We start from the raw sequence: 15110 nt of genomic DNA, 5'->3' as shown, positions 1-15110 counted from the left end.
AATGTATATTTTTGTTATTGTATATGGAAATGTAACCAATTAAATACCTGACATGTGTTTTCTTGACTTTGTTTAGAGAGTACTTTTGAAATGCTGCCGAGTAATCCATTACATTTTGACAAATACACGGGAAACATTTTAACTAGCCTTCTTCGAGCCAGGTTTAGTTCACATTAATTGCTTAGACTTTGTTTGCTATGAGGTAAATATTGAATGAATGAATATGTGTATTGGTGACCAAAAAAAACAACTTCTGCGCATATAACGCCGCTGCAGGAGGGATGCTAACGGCAAATATATTTTTTTTTTAAGATCAATGTTTGTGTGAGTAGAAAAGCGAGACATCAGCGTGCGCTCTAGCAAGTTTGGAGAGGCAAAGCGTGCGGAGCGTATTTTCGAAAGAACCCGGGAGTGCCACGGGTCTGCTGCCATCTTCTGGTGAAAAATAAAATCACTTTTCTGGCCTGTGTTTTTTTTTTCCAACAGTACTGACAGGCCACATTATACATTTAGTCAGCGGCTGCGGCCCGATGGACAATTGAAACTGGGCCGCATTTTGCCCCCGGGCCGGACTTTGGATATGTTTGTTCTGGAGCTAATACTCTGAATTTGTGTCAATAAACATGGTTTGAAAGCACATTTAAATACAGGCATGTAAAATTCTTAAAATGGAAGGACATATAGCCAGTAAATTACAATATAGTGTTTGATCCATGAATTGAGAAATACATTTCCTGCTTCAATTACAAATTGTATTTAAAGTCCTTGTCACCTTGCTGCTCACATTTTGACACGAGACAATTGATTAACAGAGTTTCATCGGTAGGACACAAAGTTTTGAGAACGTCAAATTAAGTTCACTTGTAATTCAATAGACTATGCAAGACAGGTATGACTCAGTTACTGTCAATCAATCCTGACTCTTTGCTTCCTATCAGTGCAGTCAGCCACTCAAAAAGGAAGGGGGGCAAAGGGAGTGGGGAGGGGAATAGTGTGAAAGTTCAATGGGCGTAAACAGTCCACTTTTCTTATGCTCATCTGTTACTGCTCAAATAAACATTCTCCACTTGATCAGCATGCTTGCCTATATTTTCTACACGTTTTTGGCAGGCTTGGCCATCGTTCCGCTGCTCTTTTACTGGCGAAATCCGTACTTTTTGCACGATCTGCGTTATGCATTCTCTGTCATTCAAATCGCCAGGCAGGTGATGAGATTCTCGACGAAGAAACCATTTTACAGCATTCTCGACTGTTTCCTGGACAAGGTGTCCAAACAGCCGAACAAGAAGTTTCTAGTGTTCGATGAGAGCAGCTTCACGTACAGACAAGCCGACCAAGAGAGCAACCGCGTGGCCGCAGCCCTGTCGAGCCTCCTCAAGCCGGGGGACACGGCGGCTCTGTTTGTGGGCAACGAGCCGCTCTTCGTGTGGCTGTGGCTCGGTTTGGCCAAGTTGGGATGTACCGCAGCTCTGCTCAACTACAACATCCGCTCCAAATCTCTGCTGCACTGCTTCTCGTGTTGTGACGCCAAGATTCTGCTCGCTGCAGCTGGTAAGCAGGAACAACCCGTCACGACTACAACTCCCAGCATGCACCGACACGGGACAAGCGATTCGGAAAAGTGTTGCTAAAATGTGTATTTTATGATTTCTAGTTTTTGTTTTATTTTAGTATTGCTGAAATTACAGTAATAGAGTTATATGTTAATGATGTTAAGAGTTTTTTTTCTCAAGAGAGCATACAAGTTGTGTTAGCTACAATATGCTAAGTTGTCAGGAACAATATAATAAAACGTGAAAATCTTTATTGGTTTTTGTTTTCAATCATATGAGTAAAAGGGTTTCCTTGGTTTGAGTGACACACTATTGTGGCAGAAAACATAGGGAAAAAAATAATAAATCTCTGTCATTTCAGCTAATCCATGTAGCTCACTTTTTTCCCTCATCCTCTCAATCAGTGGTATGCAACTGGCGACTCGCAACACTCTGAGTGGCCCCTCAATTAACAAAAATAAATACAATTTTCAGAGTTGTGTGATGGGGATTATAATCATGTTTCCACTACTACACTGGATCACTGCGGTTCAGCACACCCGGATTTATCTGTTCGTGGATTTTTAAGTTTTAACCTTTTTTTTTTTTTTTTTTAATTAAGGCGGCAAACACATTTTGGAGATTTAGCCCACCAATACTCCCAATTCATTCCTGTTTTGTTTTTTTGTAACAGATTTTCACTATATATTTTGGCTATATTTAAAATTGCATTTTTCGCATACATCAGTGTGTGGTCCCTTTATGTGACCCCCAATAGCGCTAATGAAAAATTGTGTATCCGTCTATTTAAACTTCTCATTCCTGCTCTTGTCTAGATTGATGATTCTCAGTTTGACAACCACTGTTGGACATGGCTAAAAATATTTCAGTAACAGCTTTCTGTCATGACACAACATTCAAGTTAGGATGCCAGTTGAATTCCAGAGCTAAGATTCCAAGGTCACACATGAATTTCAAACCTACTTGTATTGTTATATTGCCCTCGTATAATTTTGTATTGTCCCAGAATTACGAGAGGCCGTCGAGGAGGTGTTGCCAAGCCTGAAGCAGCAGGGGGTCCGCGTGTTCATCCTTGGCGAGGGCGAAGAGTCAGAGGGCATCGAGTGTCTCTCGGACAAGATTCGCCAGGCCTCCGACCAACCTCAGTCACCTCAGCTGAGGGCCAACATTAACATCAAGAGCCCCGGCCTCTACATTTACACCTCAGGAACCACAGGTCAAATGCTTTTGCTGTCAGAGCTTCTCATCTAATGTGCGTGAATTTTCGAAAATGTTCCTTAATTTGCGATGACATTATGTAGGGCTTCCTAAGGCAGCGGTCATTAACCACGATAGGATATGGATGGCAAGTTTTCTTCAGTCAGTTGCTGGCGTACGCTCGGATGATGTCATCTACATCTATCTGCCGCTTTACCACAGTTCCGGCTTTCTTATGGGATTGTGTGGAGCCATTGAAAGAGGTAACCAGCCGAACATTAAAAGTTGGATCTCAAGTCGTAAACAGAAGCGAATTTGGTCTTTGCAGCATTTTTTTTCACACAGGAAACAATGGGATTTCAAATTGTCTGTTCTGAGTCCAGCCAAGTTAAAAAAAAAAAAGGGATTTTTGACGTCTTTAGCCGTCAATGGCAGTAAATAAGTTAACAGTACACGGAATGTTAAAAGTAGCATGTATATGAATTGTCATTGATATTTGACTGTATCTACAGTATATTTCTTATGAACTCATTTACTGCCATTGACGGCTAAAGACGCCAAAGATCCTTTTTTTTTTATTTTCTTTTTACTCGGCTGGTAGTGAATGAGTTGAGAGTCAACCTCCAAATGAGTCAATTCCTGGTTTACTTCTGTTAATGCCCCTTTATTTTAAAACTTTAAACGATGTCTAACCTGACTCTTTGGACAATATACAGGCGTGCATGATGAATGTTTGACTTCAAAGTTTTTGGGGTGTAATTTTTCCCCCAAATTTTGATGAATTTCCAAATTGGGCAACCTTTAGGATGTTCAAACTCGGATGTTCCAACGTACGCCAAATGCATTTTGTCGTGACAAAACACCTGCTACATTCTGACATTGACACTGAGTTTATTATAGGATAAGCCAACAAGTTTATCACCTCAATCAACAAGCAGTTTGCCTCTGATCTTCACTGTTTGTATTTCAAAGTCCCAATGTAAACCGTAAGGAGGTTTACTTGCCATGATGTCAATTCAACGCGCACTTCTTCATCTCCAGGTATCACCGTTGTATTAAAACGCAAATTCTCTGCATCAAACTTCTGGAATGACTGCAGGAAGTACAATGTTACGGTTATTCAGTACATCGGTGAGATTATGCGATACCTCTGCAACACACCACAGGTAATAGAAATAGAAATAGAAATCCCTTTATTGTCATTGTAACACTCCAGTGTCGTCGTTATTGTTGAAAATGCGACATGGCTTTTCAACACTCCTGTGTCATTCTCTCCCCTCTAGAGCAACAATGACAAAGATCATAAAGTCAGACTCGCTATGGGAAACGGGATACGAGCGGATACGTGGGCTGATTTTTTGCAACGGTTTGGGAATGTTTGCATCTGCGAGTGCTACGGAGCCACGGAAGGAAATGTTGGCTTTGTCAATTACACAGGGAAAATTGGAGCAATTGGCAAAGAGAATTTCCTCCACAAAGTAAGATGTCATAAAATCAGAGTCAGACAAAGTCAGAAATACATGTTTTGTTTTGGGTTTTTTCTTCCAGATGGGCTGCCCCTACGCCCTCATAAGGTACGACACAGAGAAAGAGGAGCCGGTTAGAGACTCCAGAGGATTTTGCATTGAAGTGCCCAGAGGTCCATGCTTACAAAAATTGAAAGTCCTTCTCACAACCTACATATCTTTCTAAAAACATTTCACTTTCAACCAAAGGAGAAACTGGCCTGTTGGTGTCCAAGATTGGTGTACGAACTCCCTTCTCAGGCTACGCCAAAAACAAGCAGCAGACTGAGAAGAAGAAGCTAAGGGATGTGTTTGTGAAGGGAGACATCTACTTTAACAGCGGCGATCTTCTCCGAATAGACCACCAGGGTTTTGTCTTCTTTCAAGACCGTATCGGAGACACTTTCAGGTCAGTGATTGAAATAAACTTGGGATATCTTATGCAGTGGTGCTTTGAGATACACCTTCAATTTTATGAAGCTGCCCCCCAAAAAGCAACAGCATTTTTGTAATTTGTTTTTTAATAATGGAAATATTACACTATAATATTGTACTTCAAAGAAAATTGTAATAACTAGGCTTTACACCAGGAATCAAGATCATTAATAGCCTTCTGCAATTTTTTTATTTTATTTTTGGTACCATCGGCGAAAGCGCTTTGTTACAGCTCCAGCTGTTGTGAAATGCGCTATATAAATAAAGTTGTATTGTATTGTATTGCAAAGCTTGCAATTAGATGATCCTTTGAATCAGGCGTGCGCGAGGAGGGAAACATGTAAAACACGCTGGAAAGGGGCTCTCGAGGACCGGACTTGGGCAGCCCGCCTTTTTACGCTATCAGACTATTGGGACCTATCAGCTAGCTTGAAAAGAAAAAGGAGAAATATATCCATTTAAGCAACTTTACTCTATAGTCGACTGCCGCTATTTGCTGGGATATGGAATACACAAATCATTGTATAATTGACACGCTTTGAAATGTATGAGGAAAAAAAATATTCAAACACAAAACATCTTCAAGATATGTTGATGAATAATTAAATATGACATGTAATGTTTACAACATTTTCTCAGACACCCAAGAAATGCATGAACAACTCTAGTTAATCAGGTGGCCAAAGGTTTTGCTAAAACTGTGGCTAATGCTAAATACTATTGCTAACTTGATTCAACAGCTATAAACAAGTCAATATACTTACCAGCCATGCCAAGTTCCGACTTCCCCGCTCTGCTCGTGTTGCCTGCTCCTTTTTGGGTCGCATTAGAAGCTGGATGTGTTGTCCAAGTCCCGAGGCACAGAGACCACAACGATTATTTTGTCCTACGTTGTTTGTCCACTTTTTACATGCATGGACAGGAGCGCACGTCTATATGCTGTGTGCATGGCGTTGAAAGCAAGTTATAAAATCGACACAAACTGTATTGACTTTGCTCTATTGACTGTAATTGAGTCACGAGTCTAGTTCAAATCACGACTGCACTATGTCTCGAACACAAGCTTGCCAATCCTCGTCAAAAATGCACCTTTTTCCGACACGACGACCTGCAGGTTGCATCGGTGACTGGCTGAATGTGATTGGCCGGAAGTGTCACGGAACTTCCGCCATGTTTCGAAATCTTCCACATTCATCATTCGTGGTCTTAATTGAAGAGTTGTTCAAATTTAATAAATGTCACACATAGTGTAGATAGTAATTTTTTTACGTAAATAAATGGTATTCAATTTCAAGCAAACACATTTACATCGTGATTGGATGGTCGAGAACGTGGAGGCGGAGCTTCCACCTGCCAGCGCCACACTTTCCCTTCGCACCTCACGCGACTAGGCTAAAAATAGATTAGCGGGACATGGCAGTAGGATCAATGTCTTAATCTTAATAATTTCTGAATACTTTTTTCTCTTTTTTTTTCTGGACTTTCAAATCACAGGTAACAAATGTCTCACTGTGACTGCTTGTATCTTGGTGGGTCTGTTATATCTCAAGGTACCACAATATCTTTGTTCTTATTAAAATCACCTAAAGTTGGTTTGTTCCACTTTGCTCCTGTCGAGTAATCATGGTAATAAAGTAAACATTAGCTTCTTACTCCCTATGCTCCTTTTGTTCAGTGCATGTTTTGGAATGAATTTCAGATGGAAAGGAGAAAATGTGGCCACCACGGAGATAGCTGATCATTTGCTCATGGTGGACTGCATCGAAGAGGTTAATGTCTACGGTGTGAAGGTGCCAGGTAATATTACATCATTATCATCCAATTGCTAAAACATATCTGTTGGCTTTGCTTATTTTTATGCTAATATTGTGTTCTAATCAAGCCCTTCTAGTGCCTCTTTAACCTCAATTTGGCCTTTGTTCAATTATTGATGAATCTAGCCATGAACCATGTCTTACTGGGAATTGTGACTAGACAAAGATAATTTAAAAGTCAATTTGAAAACACATTTGTTACACATGCAACCTTTATTCGTTTCATGTATGCTACTTTGGTATGAACATGAGCTTCTATTTTTACTATTAGGACACGAGGGAAGGATTGGAATGGCAGCGCTGACCCTTAAAGAAAATATGGACTTTGATGGGAAAGCTGTGTATCAGCATGTCAAAAGCTTCCTTCCAAGCTACGCAAGACCACGCTTCATTCGCATTCAGGTAAATCACATCCCGTCAATAGACAATATAAATTACATACAGAGGTGGCAGAAATACTCACACTCGACTTAAGTAGAAGTATTCACACGAGTAAAAACAAGTACTTATTCAACTGGTGAAGGTACAGTGAAAGTAAAAAACAAAAATGCATGTATTCTAAATGTAGTTAAACACAGAAGATTTGTTTCCACTTGTATGCAATCCCTGCTTTGATAAATTGGCACAATAAAAAAAAACTGCACACAAAAATAATTTCCCTCTTACAAACATAATTTCCCTCTTTAATGAATTTAGATGTGCCTCCACTGAGAAGAACGCAAGTAAATCAAGTTGCATGCCACATGTTTGAAGACATTCGCTGCCATTGACGGGTATAGAAGTCAAAAAGTAAATTCATCTTACTTGGGCTCACGGTGAATGAGCGAAGAGATAGCTACCGTATTTTCCAGACGATAAGCCGCTAGTTTTTTCCTCAATTTTGAACCATGCGGCTAATACCACTGTGCGGCTTTTCTGTGGATTTTTCTTTCCCCAGTAGGGGGCGCGCTATAGTTCAGAAAATATGCTAAATAGATGTTGATTTTTTTTTCCCTCTCTCGGGTCTGTTCTGTTTTAATGAGCAAAGTTGTTGCCGTGTTAAAAGGCACTGTTTTAACAATCTGTTTCTGTACCTTTATGTGCATTCACAGTACAAAATTGTTCTGTACATGCAATAAACAACTCATTTTTTCAACATAGAAAACCGCAACTGATAGCCTGGTGCGGCTTGTTTATCGTTTTTTTTTTTTTTCCAAAATAGAGTTGCTTTGGTTTATATAGAGGTGCACCTTATAGTCCGGAAATTACGGTATTATTGCCATGACTTGTAAATTATCTTCGCTAATGAGGACAGCTCAAAAAATACATTGTAAAATTCTACATTTCTGTATTTTCCCGCAGAGTGCATTGCAGGTGACCGGAACGTTCAAGCAGATGAAAGTGAAACTGGCTGAGGAGGGCTTCAACCCTGACGTCATCCAGGATCGTTTGCTTATTCTGGAGGACAATCAAGGCTACATCCCCATGACGCGGGAGACGTTCAACTCCATAGCAGAGGGAAGAATCAAACTGTAAATCACTTTCGTCTCCATTAATCAAACAGCTGTGAAATCTATAGAACAAGCCACAAAGTGATTCGGAATTTTTTTCATTGCAAAGCATACAAGATTTCCTGTTGTTTTTGTCTTGATGAACATTTTAAAATCGAATGCTTTGTTTATTTTGTTAAAAGTGTCATAAAATATGCCTTAACTTGGAGATCTGAAACTTCAGTACGACTACTAAAAATATACTTGGCTGTCCAAGTATCACCATCTTGACCAAGGCAGATGTTTTATTCCTTAAAAAGTCTATTTTGTGTTATTCCGCTGTTTGAATATTAACATTGTACATTCACTGCCACGATTCAATTAAAATGCATTTCACATCATTAAGACCGTCAACTGTGAATTCAGAAATGTGTTTCGAAATACATTAGACACGTTTGAAGATAATTGCTGGAAAGGTGAAAAGACTGAAAAGTATGTCGTACACGATTGTGGTGATGGACAGTTCAACGTATTTCACCATTTCAGCTCCTTTGATTTCACCTAGCGGTGAAAGAAAAATCCACAGAAAAGCCGCCCCGTTGTATTAGCGGCATGCTTCAAAATCGAGGAAAAAAGTTATAGTCCGGAAAATGCGGTAAAAACAACTGAACTGACCTTAACAAAAGTAGTATATTGGAATAAAAAAAAAAATAATGAAGCCACTGTTATTTGATGCACAGTTTGAACATTTAATGAAGCGATCCTTTCACATACAACTAGAGGGTGCCTGCGTACCGCATGTTGGGAATTTTGTTTTCCCAACTCACGAAACCGCCACAGTTACAAGAGTTTAGGAGCAGGAGTCGTTTCCATGGAAGTCGGCGAGGCCGATGTGTTGGTAATGGGCAAAGACGGCATACAGTTTAGTCTTCTACAGGTGGAGGTCGAATGTTTTGGATCCGGAGAGACTTTTAGAGGGCAGCAAACCTGGTGGTGAGCACCCTTCGCCCACTGATTGCAGAAACTTGGAACACTTTTGACCTTGGTCAGCTTTTTCAGGATTTGCTTTCCGGCAATATTAGAAGGCATCTCGGCCATCTTTCCTGCGGTCGTTGCCAACGTTGGATGGCCGACTTCATCTTGAGGGCTCAGTTTTGCTTCAAAGGCGTAGCCAGTTCTTAGACTGAGATGACTGAAGGGCAGAGGCTCGCTGTTGCAGCTCAGTGAGCGCATGGGTCTCCTGGACTGATTCCAAGCTTTGTCAATCCAAAGCTCCACTTGGGCCTTGTCCAAAGTTTGCTTGGTCTCGTCAGTCGCCTGCGCTCGGACAGCCCTGTTGTCATCATCGGCTTTCATCTTGCCTCCTAACGTCTCGGCGCTATCGAGAGCCCGTGTTTCGGCGAGGAGATTCGAAGCTATTTTGGAGATCGTGCTCCAGTCTTTGCGGATGTCGTCAGCTGTGGTGTGCTGTGAAGTCACCGTGAATCGAATGATGCGTTTGGTGTGAATGTCCGCAGGAATGAGGTACATGGCGCCAGAACGGGTCAGCCTCCTCAGCAGCTCCTGGGTTAAAGCGTTACCTTTCTGCAAGAGAAATGAGAACAGCAGGGCCGCAAATCGTTAAAAAAAAAAAAATAATCTCTTCATCGGTTCAAGGTTTCTGATTACAATCACGCTGTCCTTCACCTGGAGGTGATAAAAAGAACACATTGACCCACCTTTGAACAAGGTGTGCCTGGGATGTTTGTACATCTAAACAATGATTAGCCGTTGCCGCTCCACAGACAGAACTTAAGTTAACGAATCATGTTGATAGATTACTGCTTTAATCCCAAATGGGAGCTTCCGACCTTGAGACAGAAAACAACCAGGCCGAGGTATCTCTTTGCAGGAATCTCAAAGTTTGGGTCCTTTCTTATCAGAGACTCCAAGAGCTTTGCCATCTCAATACCCTGAAAGGGGGGGAAAAAAGTATTAAATTGACAGTTTGCTATTGAAAACCAGCGGTGATGCAATCATGTTGATCAAGTGTCTGGACAAAGGTAGGATGTCTTGACACCTTTATATCAGTGGCGGGCCGTGCATTTCACACCTGGGCCTTCAGTCAAGTACGACTTAGTCCTGCTTGAGTAAATCCCCCTCATAATGCCATCCTTCATGACATCACGGCTGGACAAATAATATACAGAAAGACACTTCCGTACGACTGAGTGAGTGTTGGATGACCTCGCTTCTCTTGAAAGGTCCGTCTTGAAAATGGCGTCGCAAGTGCATCTGCAATTAAATCCAAACTTTTCCCTCCTTCGGCCATTGTGGTTTAAAAAAGCAAGAATGTATTTAAAATTTTCGACGATGTGTTGATTTCACATCGCCCTGCCCCCTCGCAAGTGAGTATCCAATCACAAGACGCGTTCATCACCTTCTGGAACCAACTTGTGATCTGATTGGCTATCGCAACTGTCTATCAAATTAGAAAGTCCATTGACTTTGACAGAACAGACGCCCCCACGATTGCATCTGAAGGCCTCGGATGAATAGTGCCCTCTACTGGTATTATGAAATCTGCCTGGCAACACGAGCTAGCGGAATTCTGATTGGATAAAAACTCTCACCTCAAAATACAACGCTAGGATATAATATGACATCAATGTGAAGAATATGATCATTTGTTAGGCCAGCAGAGAAGGCCTTGACGGCCCGCCACTGCTTTATATGATACTTTTCTCCAAGATACTTGCATGTCTGTAGGAAACAATAACTTGAGCATACGTGTCTGATATGTCCCTGGAGATTTTTGAGTCCAAATGAACGCATGACGAACCAGAGCTTGAGAGAGCGAAAACGACGACTCAGTGGAATCTGCCAGTGCTGCGCACATAAAAACAAACAAAAATTGAGCACGCAGAGACCCGAATGAAATTGTTCACGACGTGTTCATTCATACCATGAAGTCTGTCGCTGCTTGTGAGTTTTCATGTCTGAGATAAAGTGGATCCACACTAAATGTCTGCTGGAGTTTGACTTTGTCCTTGACCCTTGACCCAAACATGGAATAACCTCAGGATTAGTAAAGACAAATTATAGTGCGTTGCATGTTGTAATCATCTCCAATAATGAAGGCAGTACAAATGTAAATATATTCACCAAAAAGCCGTGCAGTCGAAATGGACCATCATCCATTTTGATGGGTTGAAGACAAACGAGTGTGCAAATTCGATGCCTTCAAGGGACCAGCGAAGCTCTGGACAGAAGTAGGCTGAGCCAGCGTACGCGGCATCCACATGGAGCCATAGTCCCTCTTCTGAACCTGGAAAATGTTGCAAATAAAATAAACGCGTAGTCTACAAAAAAAAAATCACTACTAAAGAATGCAGGAGGACGAATATGAAAACATACACACTGGTCCCAATTCGGAGAGAGTGTCAAAGGCACACACTCCCGTGGTTCCCAAAGTGGCACAGAGCTGAGGAAAATACACAATATATGTGAGTTATCGATTGGATGAATCTGCTTCTGACTATCCTGTAGTGTTGACATCACGATTGCAGATGTGGAGGACAGCGACTCCAAATCGACAGTCTTGATATCTGAATTCATTGTGTTCAAACTAACATATTTTATGGACTATAAGGCACACCCGCATATAAGCCGCAGTTTTCCATGTTGAAAAAATATGAGGTTTTGTGAATTTGTGATTTTGTAATGTGAACGCACATAAAGGTAGTGATGGGAAAATGAAGCTTCAAATTTGCTTCACGGACCAGCTGATGTATTTGTTGAGTCCTCTAGATGGCACTGTTGCTTTAAATAAAGGGTTTGGAAAAAATGGCAAGTCAGCCCAATGTTGAACAGAGAGTGCCATCTACAGGAGTCCAAAAATACTACAACTGGTTCATGAAGCAGAATCGAAGCTTCATTTACCCATCATTACATAAAGGTACATAAACAGATTGTTAAAACAGTTGCTAATTAAAACAGAACAGACCCAAGAGGGAAAATAAAATCTAGATTTATTTCGCGTATTTTCTGAACTATAGAGCGCCCCCTATCGGTGAAAGAAAAATCCACAGAAAAGCAGCAACGTTGTATTAGCCGCATGCTTCAGAATCTACAAAAAAGTAGCGGCTTATAGTCCGGAAAATGCGCTATCGTGCTAGCAAAGCTATCCTTCAATACCAGAAAAGGGACCAGTCCTCTGCTCCTGTCCTCTTGTATGGCCGTTTTCAACACCTCTCCTCTCAGGGAAAGATGCTCATCTGTGGGAAGAAACCGGATCTTCACTAGAGAGATCTGACCCGCCTTTTCCACTGAGGAGTGCGCCTGCAAACACAATAAAACATGATGGGATTGGATTTTCATTGAGGCGAGTGGCGTTGCTGTGCAAGTGCTCACCTGATCGGAAGCGTAAGCCACCAGTGTTGAATTCAGGACAGAGTCATCCATGTCTTGGTCCATCTCGGCCCGCAGTTGCAGAATTTTGTCTTTCCTGGCTGCCAGAAGAGCCACGAGTGTGCTTTCACTGACGGTGCTCTATTCGGCGAGACAAATAAAAAATAAAAAATACAAACTGTCGCTCTGCGATGCCTCGTGATGCGGCCTACCTGTATTATTCCTCCTCCGTGGCTCTCGCTGTGGTAATGGAGGAAGAATTGGGGAAGCCCTAAAGCTTTGCAAAGCCAGTCCATCACGTTCATTTCTAACTCTGTGCATGCAGGACTGGAGGCCTAAGCAAAATAAATAAATAAATACATTTAAAAATAACAACAACAAGACCAGAGACGCATTGAAGAAGAATTTCTGTCCCATTTCCGATATTATGATATTAAGTCGAGTCTCTCAACAACCACGCAACCCTAATACGAAAACATTTTGAACCATCGGGAGGAAGAGGAAAAAAAGTCAATGTCACTTAAATGACGTTGTCTTTTCTATTTTCACTTTTCTTTTCTGCGGCTGTCGCCTGGATGGATGCCGGATCACGGGCCGGATGTAAACCGGCACCAATGTTTCCAATGGATTCATTTCATTTCATTTTGACCCTCTCAGATGCCAACTGCCACTCGTCTTCTGAGTGAATTCAAATTACCGTCTGAGAACAAAGGCTTGATGCATTAGTGAGCTGGAAAGGACTCATTTTACCGTCGTAGGAAATGTCTCTTTTGCAATTTGAGCGCCGTTTGATGTCGGCCGTCAGATCTTGTATTGTTTTCCCTTTTTGCTTCATGATTCGTAAACTGTGTTTATTTATCGAGATCCACTCACTTTGTCGTGATCCCTCGTTTATTCTTTCTTTGGGAGGTTAGTTTAATAAAAAAAAAATTGTCATAACAAAACAAACTTCATTCCTAGTTTTGTGTGGATTCGGGTAATGATCCTTGTTAAGTGCCGAAGGCAACTTTTCAAATCTTCTCAACGAAAACAGATCTGGCACCTTCGCATATATTGAAACTGACATTGCTTCATTCAAACGTAACGTCAGAAAAAAATGTTTGACTTGGACGCATGAAAGTCGATGGAGAATGTTGGCATTCCACCTCTGAGCTTTTCATGAAATGATTACAAAGTTAAACATTTAAGTTATTTATAGACTGATTTAAGCGACAACGGCTGGAACAACGCAAGCTTATTACCCATATTAGCAAAAAAAAAAAAAGATATTGGCATTAATTTGCAACCCGGTTACTAGATTAATATCGAAATTAAAGTTGCATTAAAAATGGAGCTTTATTTACTTAACGGTATTTTTTAAATACGTCATTAAGGTGCCAAAATGACAAAAGACAGCATAATGTGAATATAAATCATCACCGTCCTCAAGTAATTGCCCAAAACAAGACTTACTTTGACTTTTTTTTTTCAGCAAAGATGAAATATTTGACGAATATTTTTTTATCATGAAAGTCATCGAAAATTTGATGACTAATAAAATATCTCACCAAATATGTACAAAGTGTATAACGGTTGAACAGAACGTTTAATAACTATTTTTTTTGATAACTTAAAACATTTCTCCGTTCTGTGCTGAAATTGTCCTCCAATTCTAGAACAAGGCGTCTTTCTTCCCTCTTTCTCTTTTTCTCGCCTCACCCATGTGAAGCCGACACAATTGATAGCGTCGGCCAGCATGTCCCCCAGCATGGAGGGCCAAGATGTCAGACTGGGGTAGTAGGCGTGCATCTGAGGACTCTGCCAGTGGACCACCTGCACAAAGCGTCAGAACAATCCCCGCTTTTAAAACACGGGTGAATTCCGAGTGAATTGACATGACATGACGACAGCATCAAAACTTACTCCCGGCATGATAACCTTTTCGATGTCACCCAAGATTCTCTCCCAGTCTTCGGACTCTGCGGGTGCGGCGTCTGGCAGAAGTTCCCTCATGTAGCCCGGCTTTACATCTGGAATCACCCTTCTCTCCCGGATGGAGCTCAAGTACTTTGTGATGTAGTCCACCAACTGCTTACCTAGTCAAAGGAAAAGATTTAGCCTCGTAAGCATTGACAACGCGTGACTTGTCATTTACCTCGCCGATTGTATTCCTCGGCCTGCATATTTATTGAAGTGGGCGGTTCTTGATTGGTTGCTTCTGATGCTGCTGGGAAGCCGCCTTTGTTGAATAGTCGAGATCATCTCACATCTATATAGACGCTATTGGCGGGAGCACGCCCTAATCTGGTGACGCATTTCACACAGAACAAAGAAAAATGTTCTTTCATGATGTCAGTCACTGACTCCAATTTCACACAAATTGTTGTCCTAACTCTCTAATGGAGTGCATCTTTATGAATCTGTATTATTTTAGAATGATCTATTCATTTTGTTGATTTCTATATTCAGTATTGAACACAACATAATGAATTGTGTATTGCAGGTGACAATAACTAAAAAAATTAGAAATAAACAAGCGGTGTGTCTTCTTGTAATTTAATTCCGTTTGAGTACTTTTGCCACCTTTTCGTTTCTATTTAAATAGATTCCAGCAAAATACTTTTGTTACTTTTACGCGAGTATCGACATTCAGTCGATATTTTTACTTGTACCTATGTTTTGTATTTCTACTTGAGTTAACAAAAAACACTGATGAGTGGTGAGCGTACAAAAATGAGCTTGAAACAGTCCTGAGAGCCGTTCTGTGTT

General features: G+C 41.1%; 3 protein-coding genes across 3 annotated transcripts in view; 1 reads left to right on the top strand and 2 right to left on the bottom strand.

The window, feature by feature from the left end:
* gatm (glycine amidinotransferase (L-arginine:glycine amidinotransferase)) overlaps positions 1-5849 on the bottom strand; it is a 30892-nt gene extending 25043 nt beyond the window's left edge. Inside the window, exon 1 of the mRNA XM_088296992.1 lies at positions 5455-5849. Within this exon, the coding sequence (XP_088153118.1) occupies positions 5455-5517 (63 nt within the window). The 5' untranslated portion in view covers positions 5518-5849. The remainder of the gene's footprint in view (positions 1-5454) is intronic.
* On the top strand, positions 1035-8378 carry LOC148337608 (long-chain fatty acid transport protein 2-like). The gene is made up of 10 exons (XM_088296988.1): positions 1035-1551; positions 2560-2769; positions 2855-3013; positions 3792-3916; positions 4034-4228; positions 4299-4389; positions 4466-4664; positions 6390-6487; positions 6776-6906; positions 7846-8378. Exons 1-10 carry the CDS (start codon positions 1077-1079, stop codon positions 8017-8019), a joined length of 1857 nt encoding a protein of 618 aa, XP_088153114.1. The 5' UTR covers positions 1035-1076; the 3' UTR covers positions 8020-8378.
* A 335-nt stretch (positions 8379-8713) lies between these two features.
* hdc (histidine decarboxylase) lies at positions 8714-14524 on the bottom strand. Its single transcript, XM_088296990.1, has 12 exons — positions 14497-14524; positions 14265-14437; positions 14061-14174; positions 12575-12697; positions 12366-12503; positions 12150-12293; positions 11370-11436; positions 11118-11280; positions 10918-11008; positions 10743-10841; positions 9824-9925; positions 8714-9557 (listed from the first exon to the last, which is right to left on the bottom strand). The coding sequence occupies exons 1-12, from the start codon at positions 14522-14524 to the stop codon at positions 8814-8816; spliced, it is 1986 nt and encodes a 661-aa protein (XP_088153116.1). The 3' UTR covers positions 8714-8813.
* Positions 14525-15110: the final 586 nt, after the last annotated feature.

Source organism: Idiotropiscis lumnitzeri, chromosome 5, assembly GCF_059441095.1.
Source record: "Idiotropiscis lumnitzeri isolate Australia: NSW breed Sydney's pygmy pipehorse chromosome 5, RoL_Ilum_1.0, whole genome shotgun sequence".
Classification (NCBI taxonomy): domain Eukaryota; kingdom Metazoa; phylum Chordata; class Actinopteri; order Syngnathiformes; family Syngnathidae; genus Idiotropiscis; species Idiotropiscis lumnitzeri.
The sequence above is the reverse complement of the archived record's forward strand: the minus strand, read 5'-3'. Positions and strand labels throughout refer to the sequence as shown.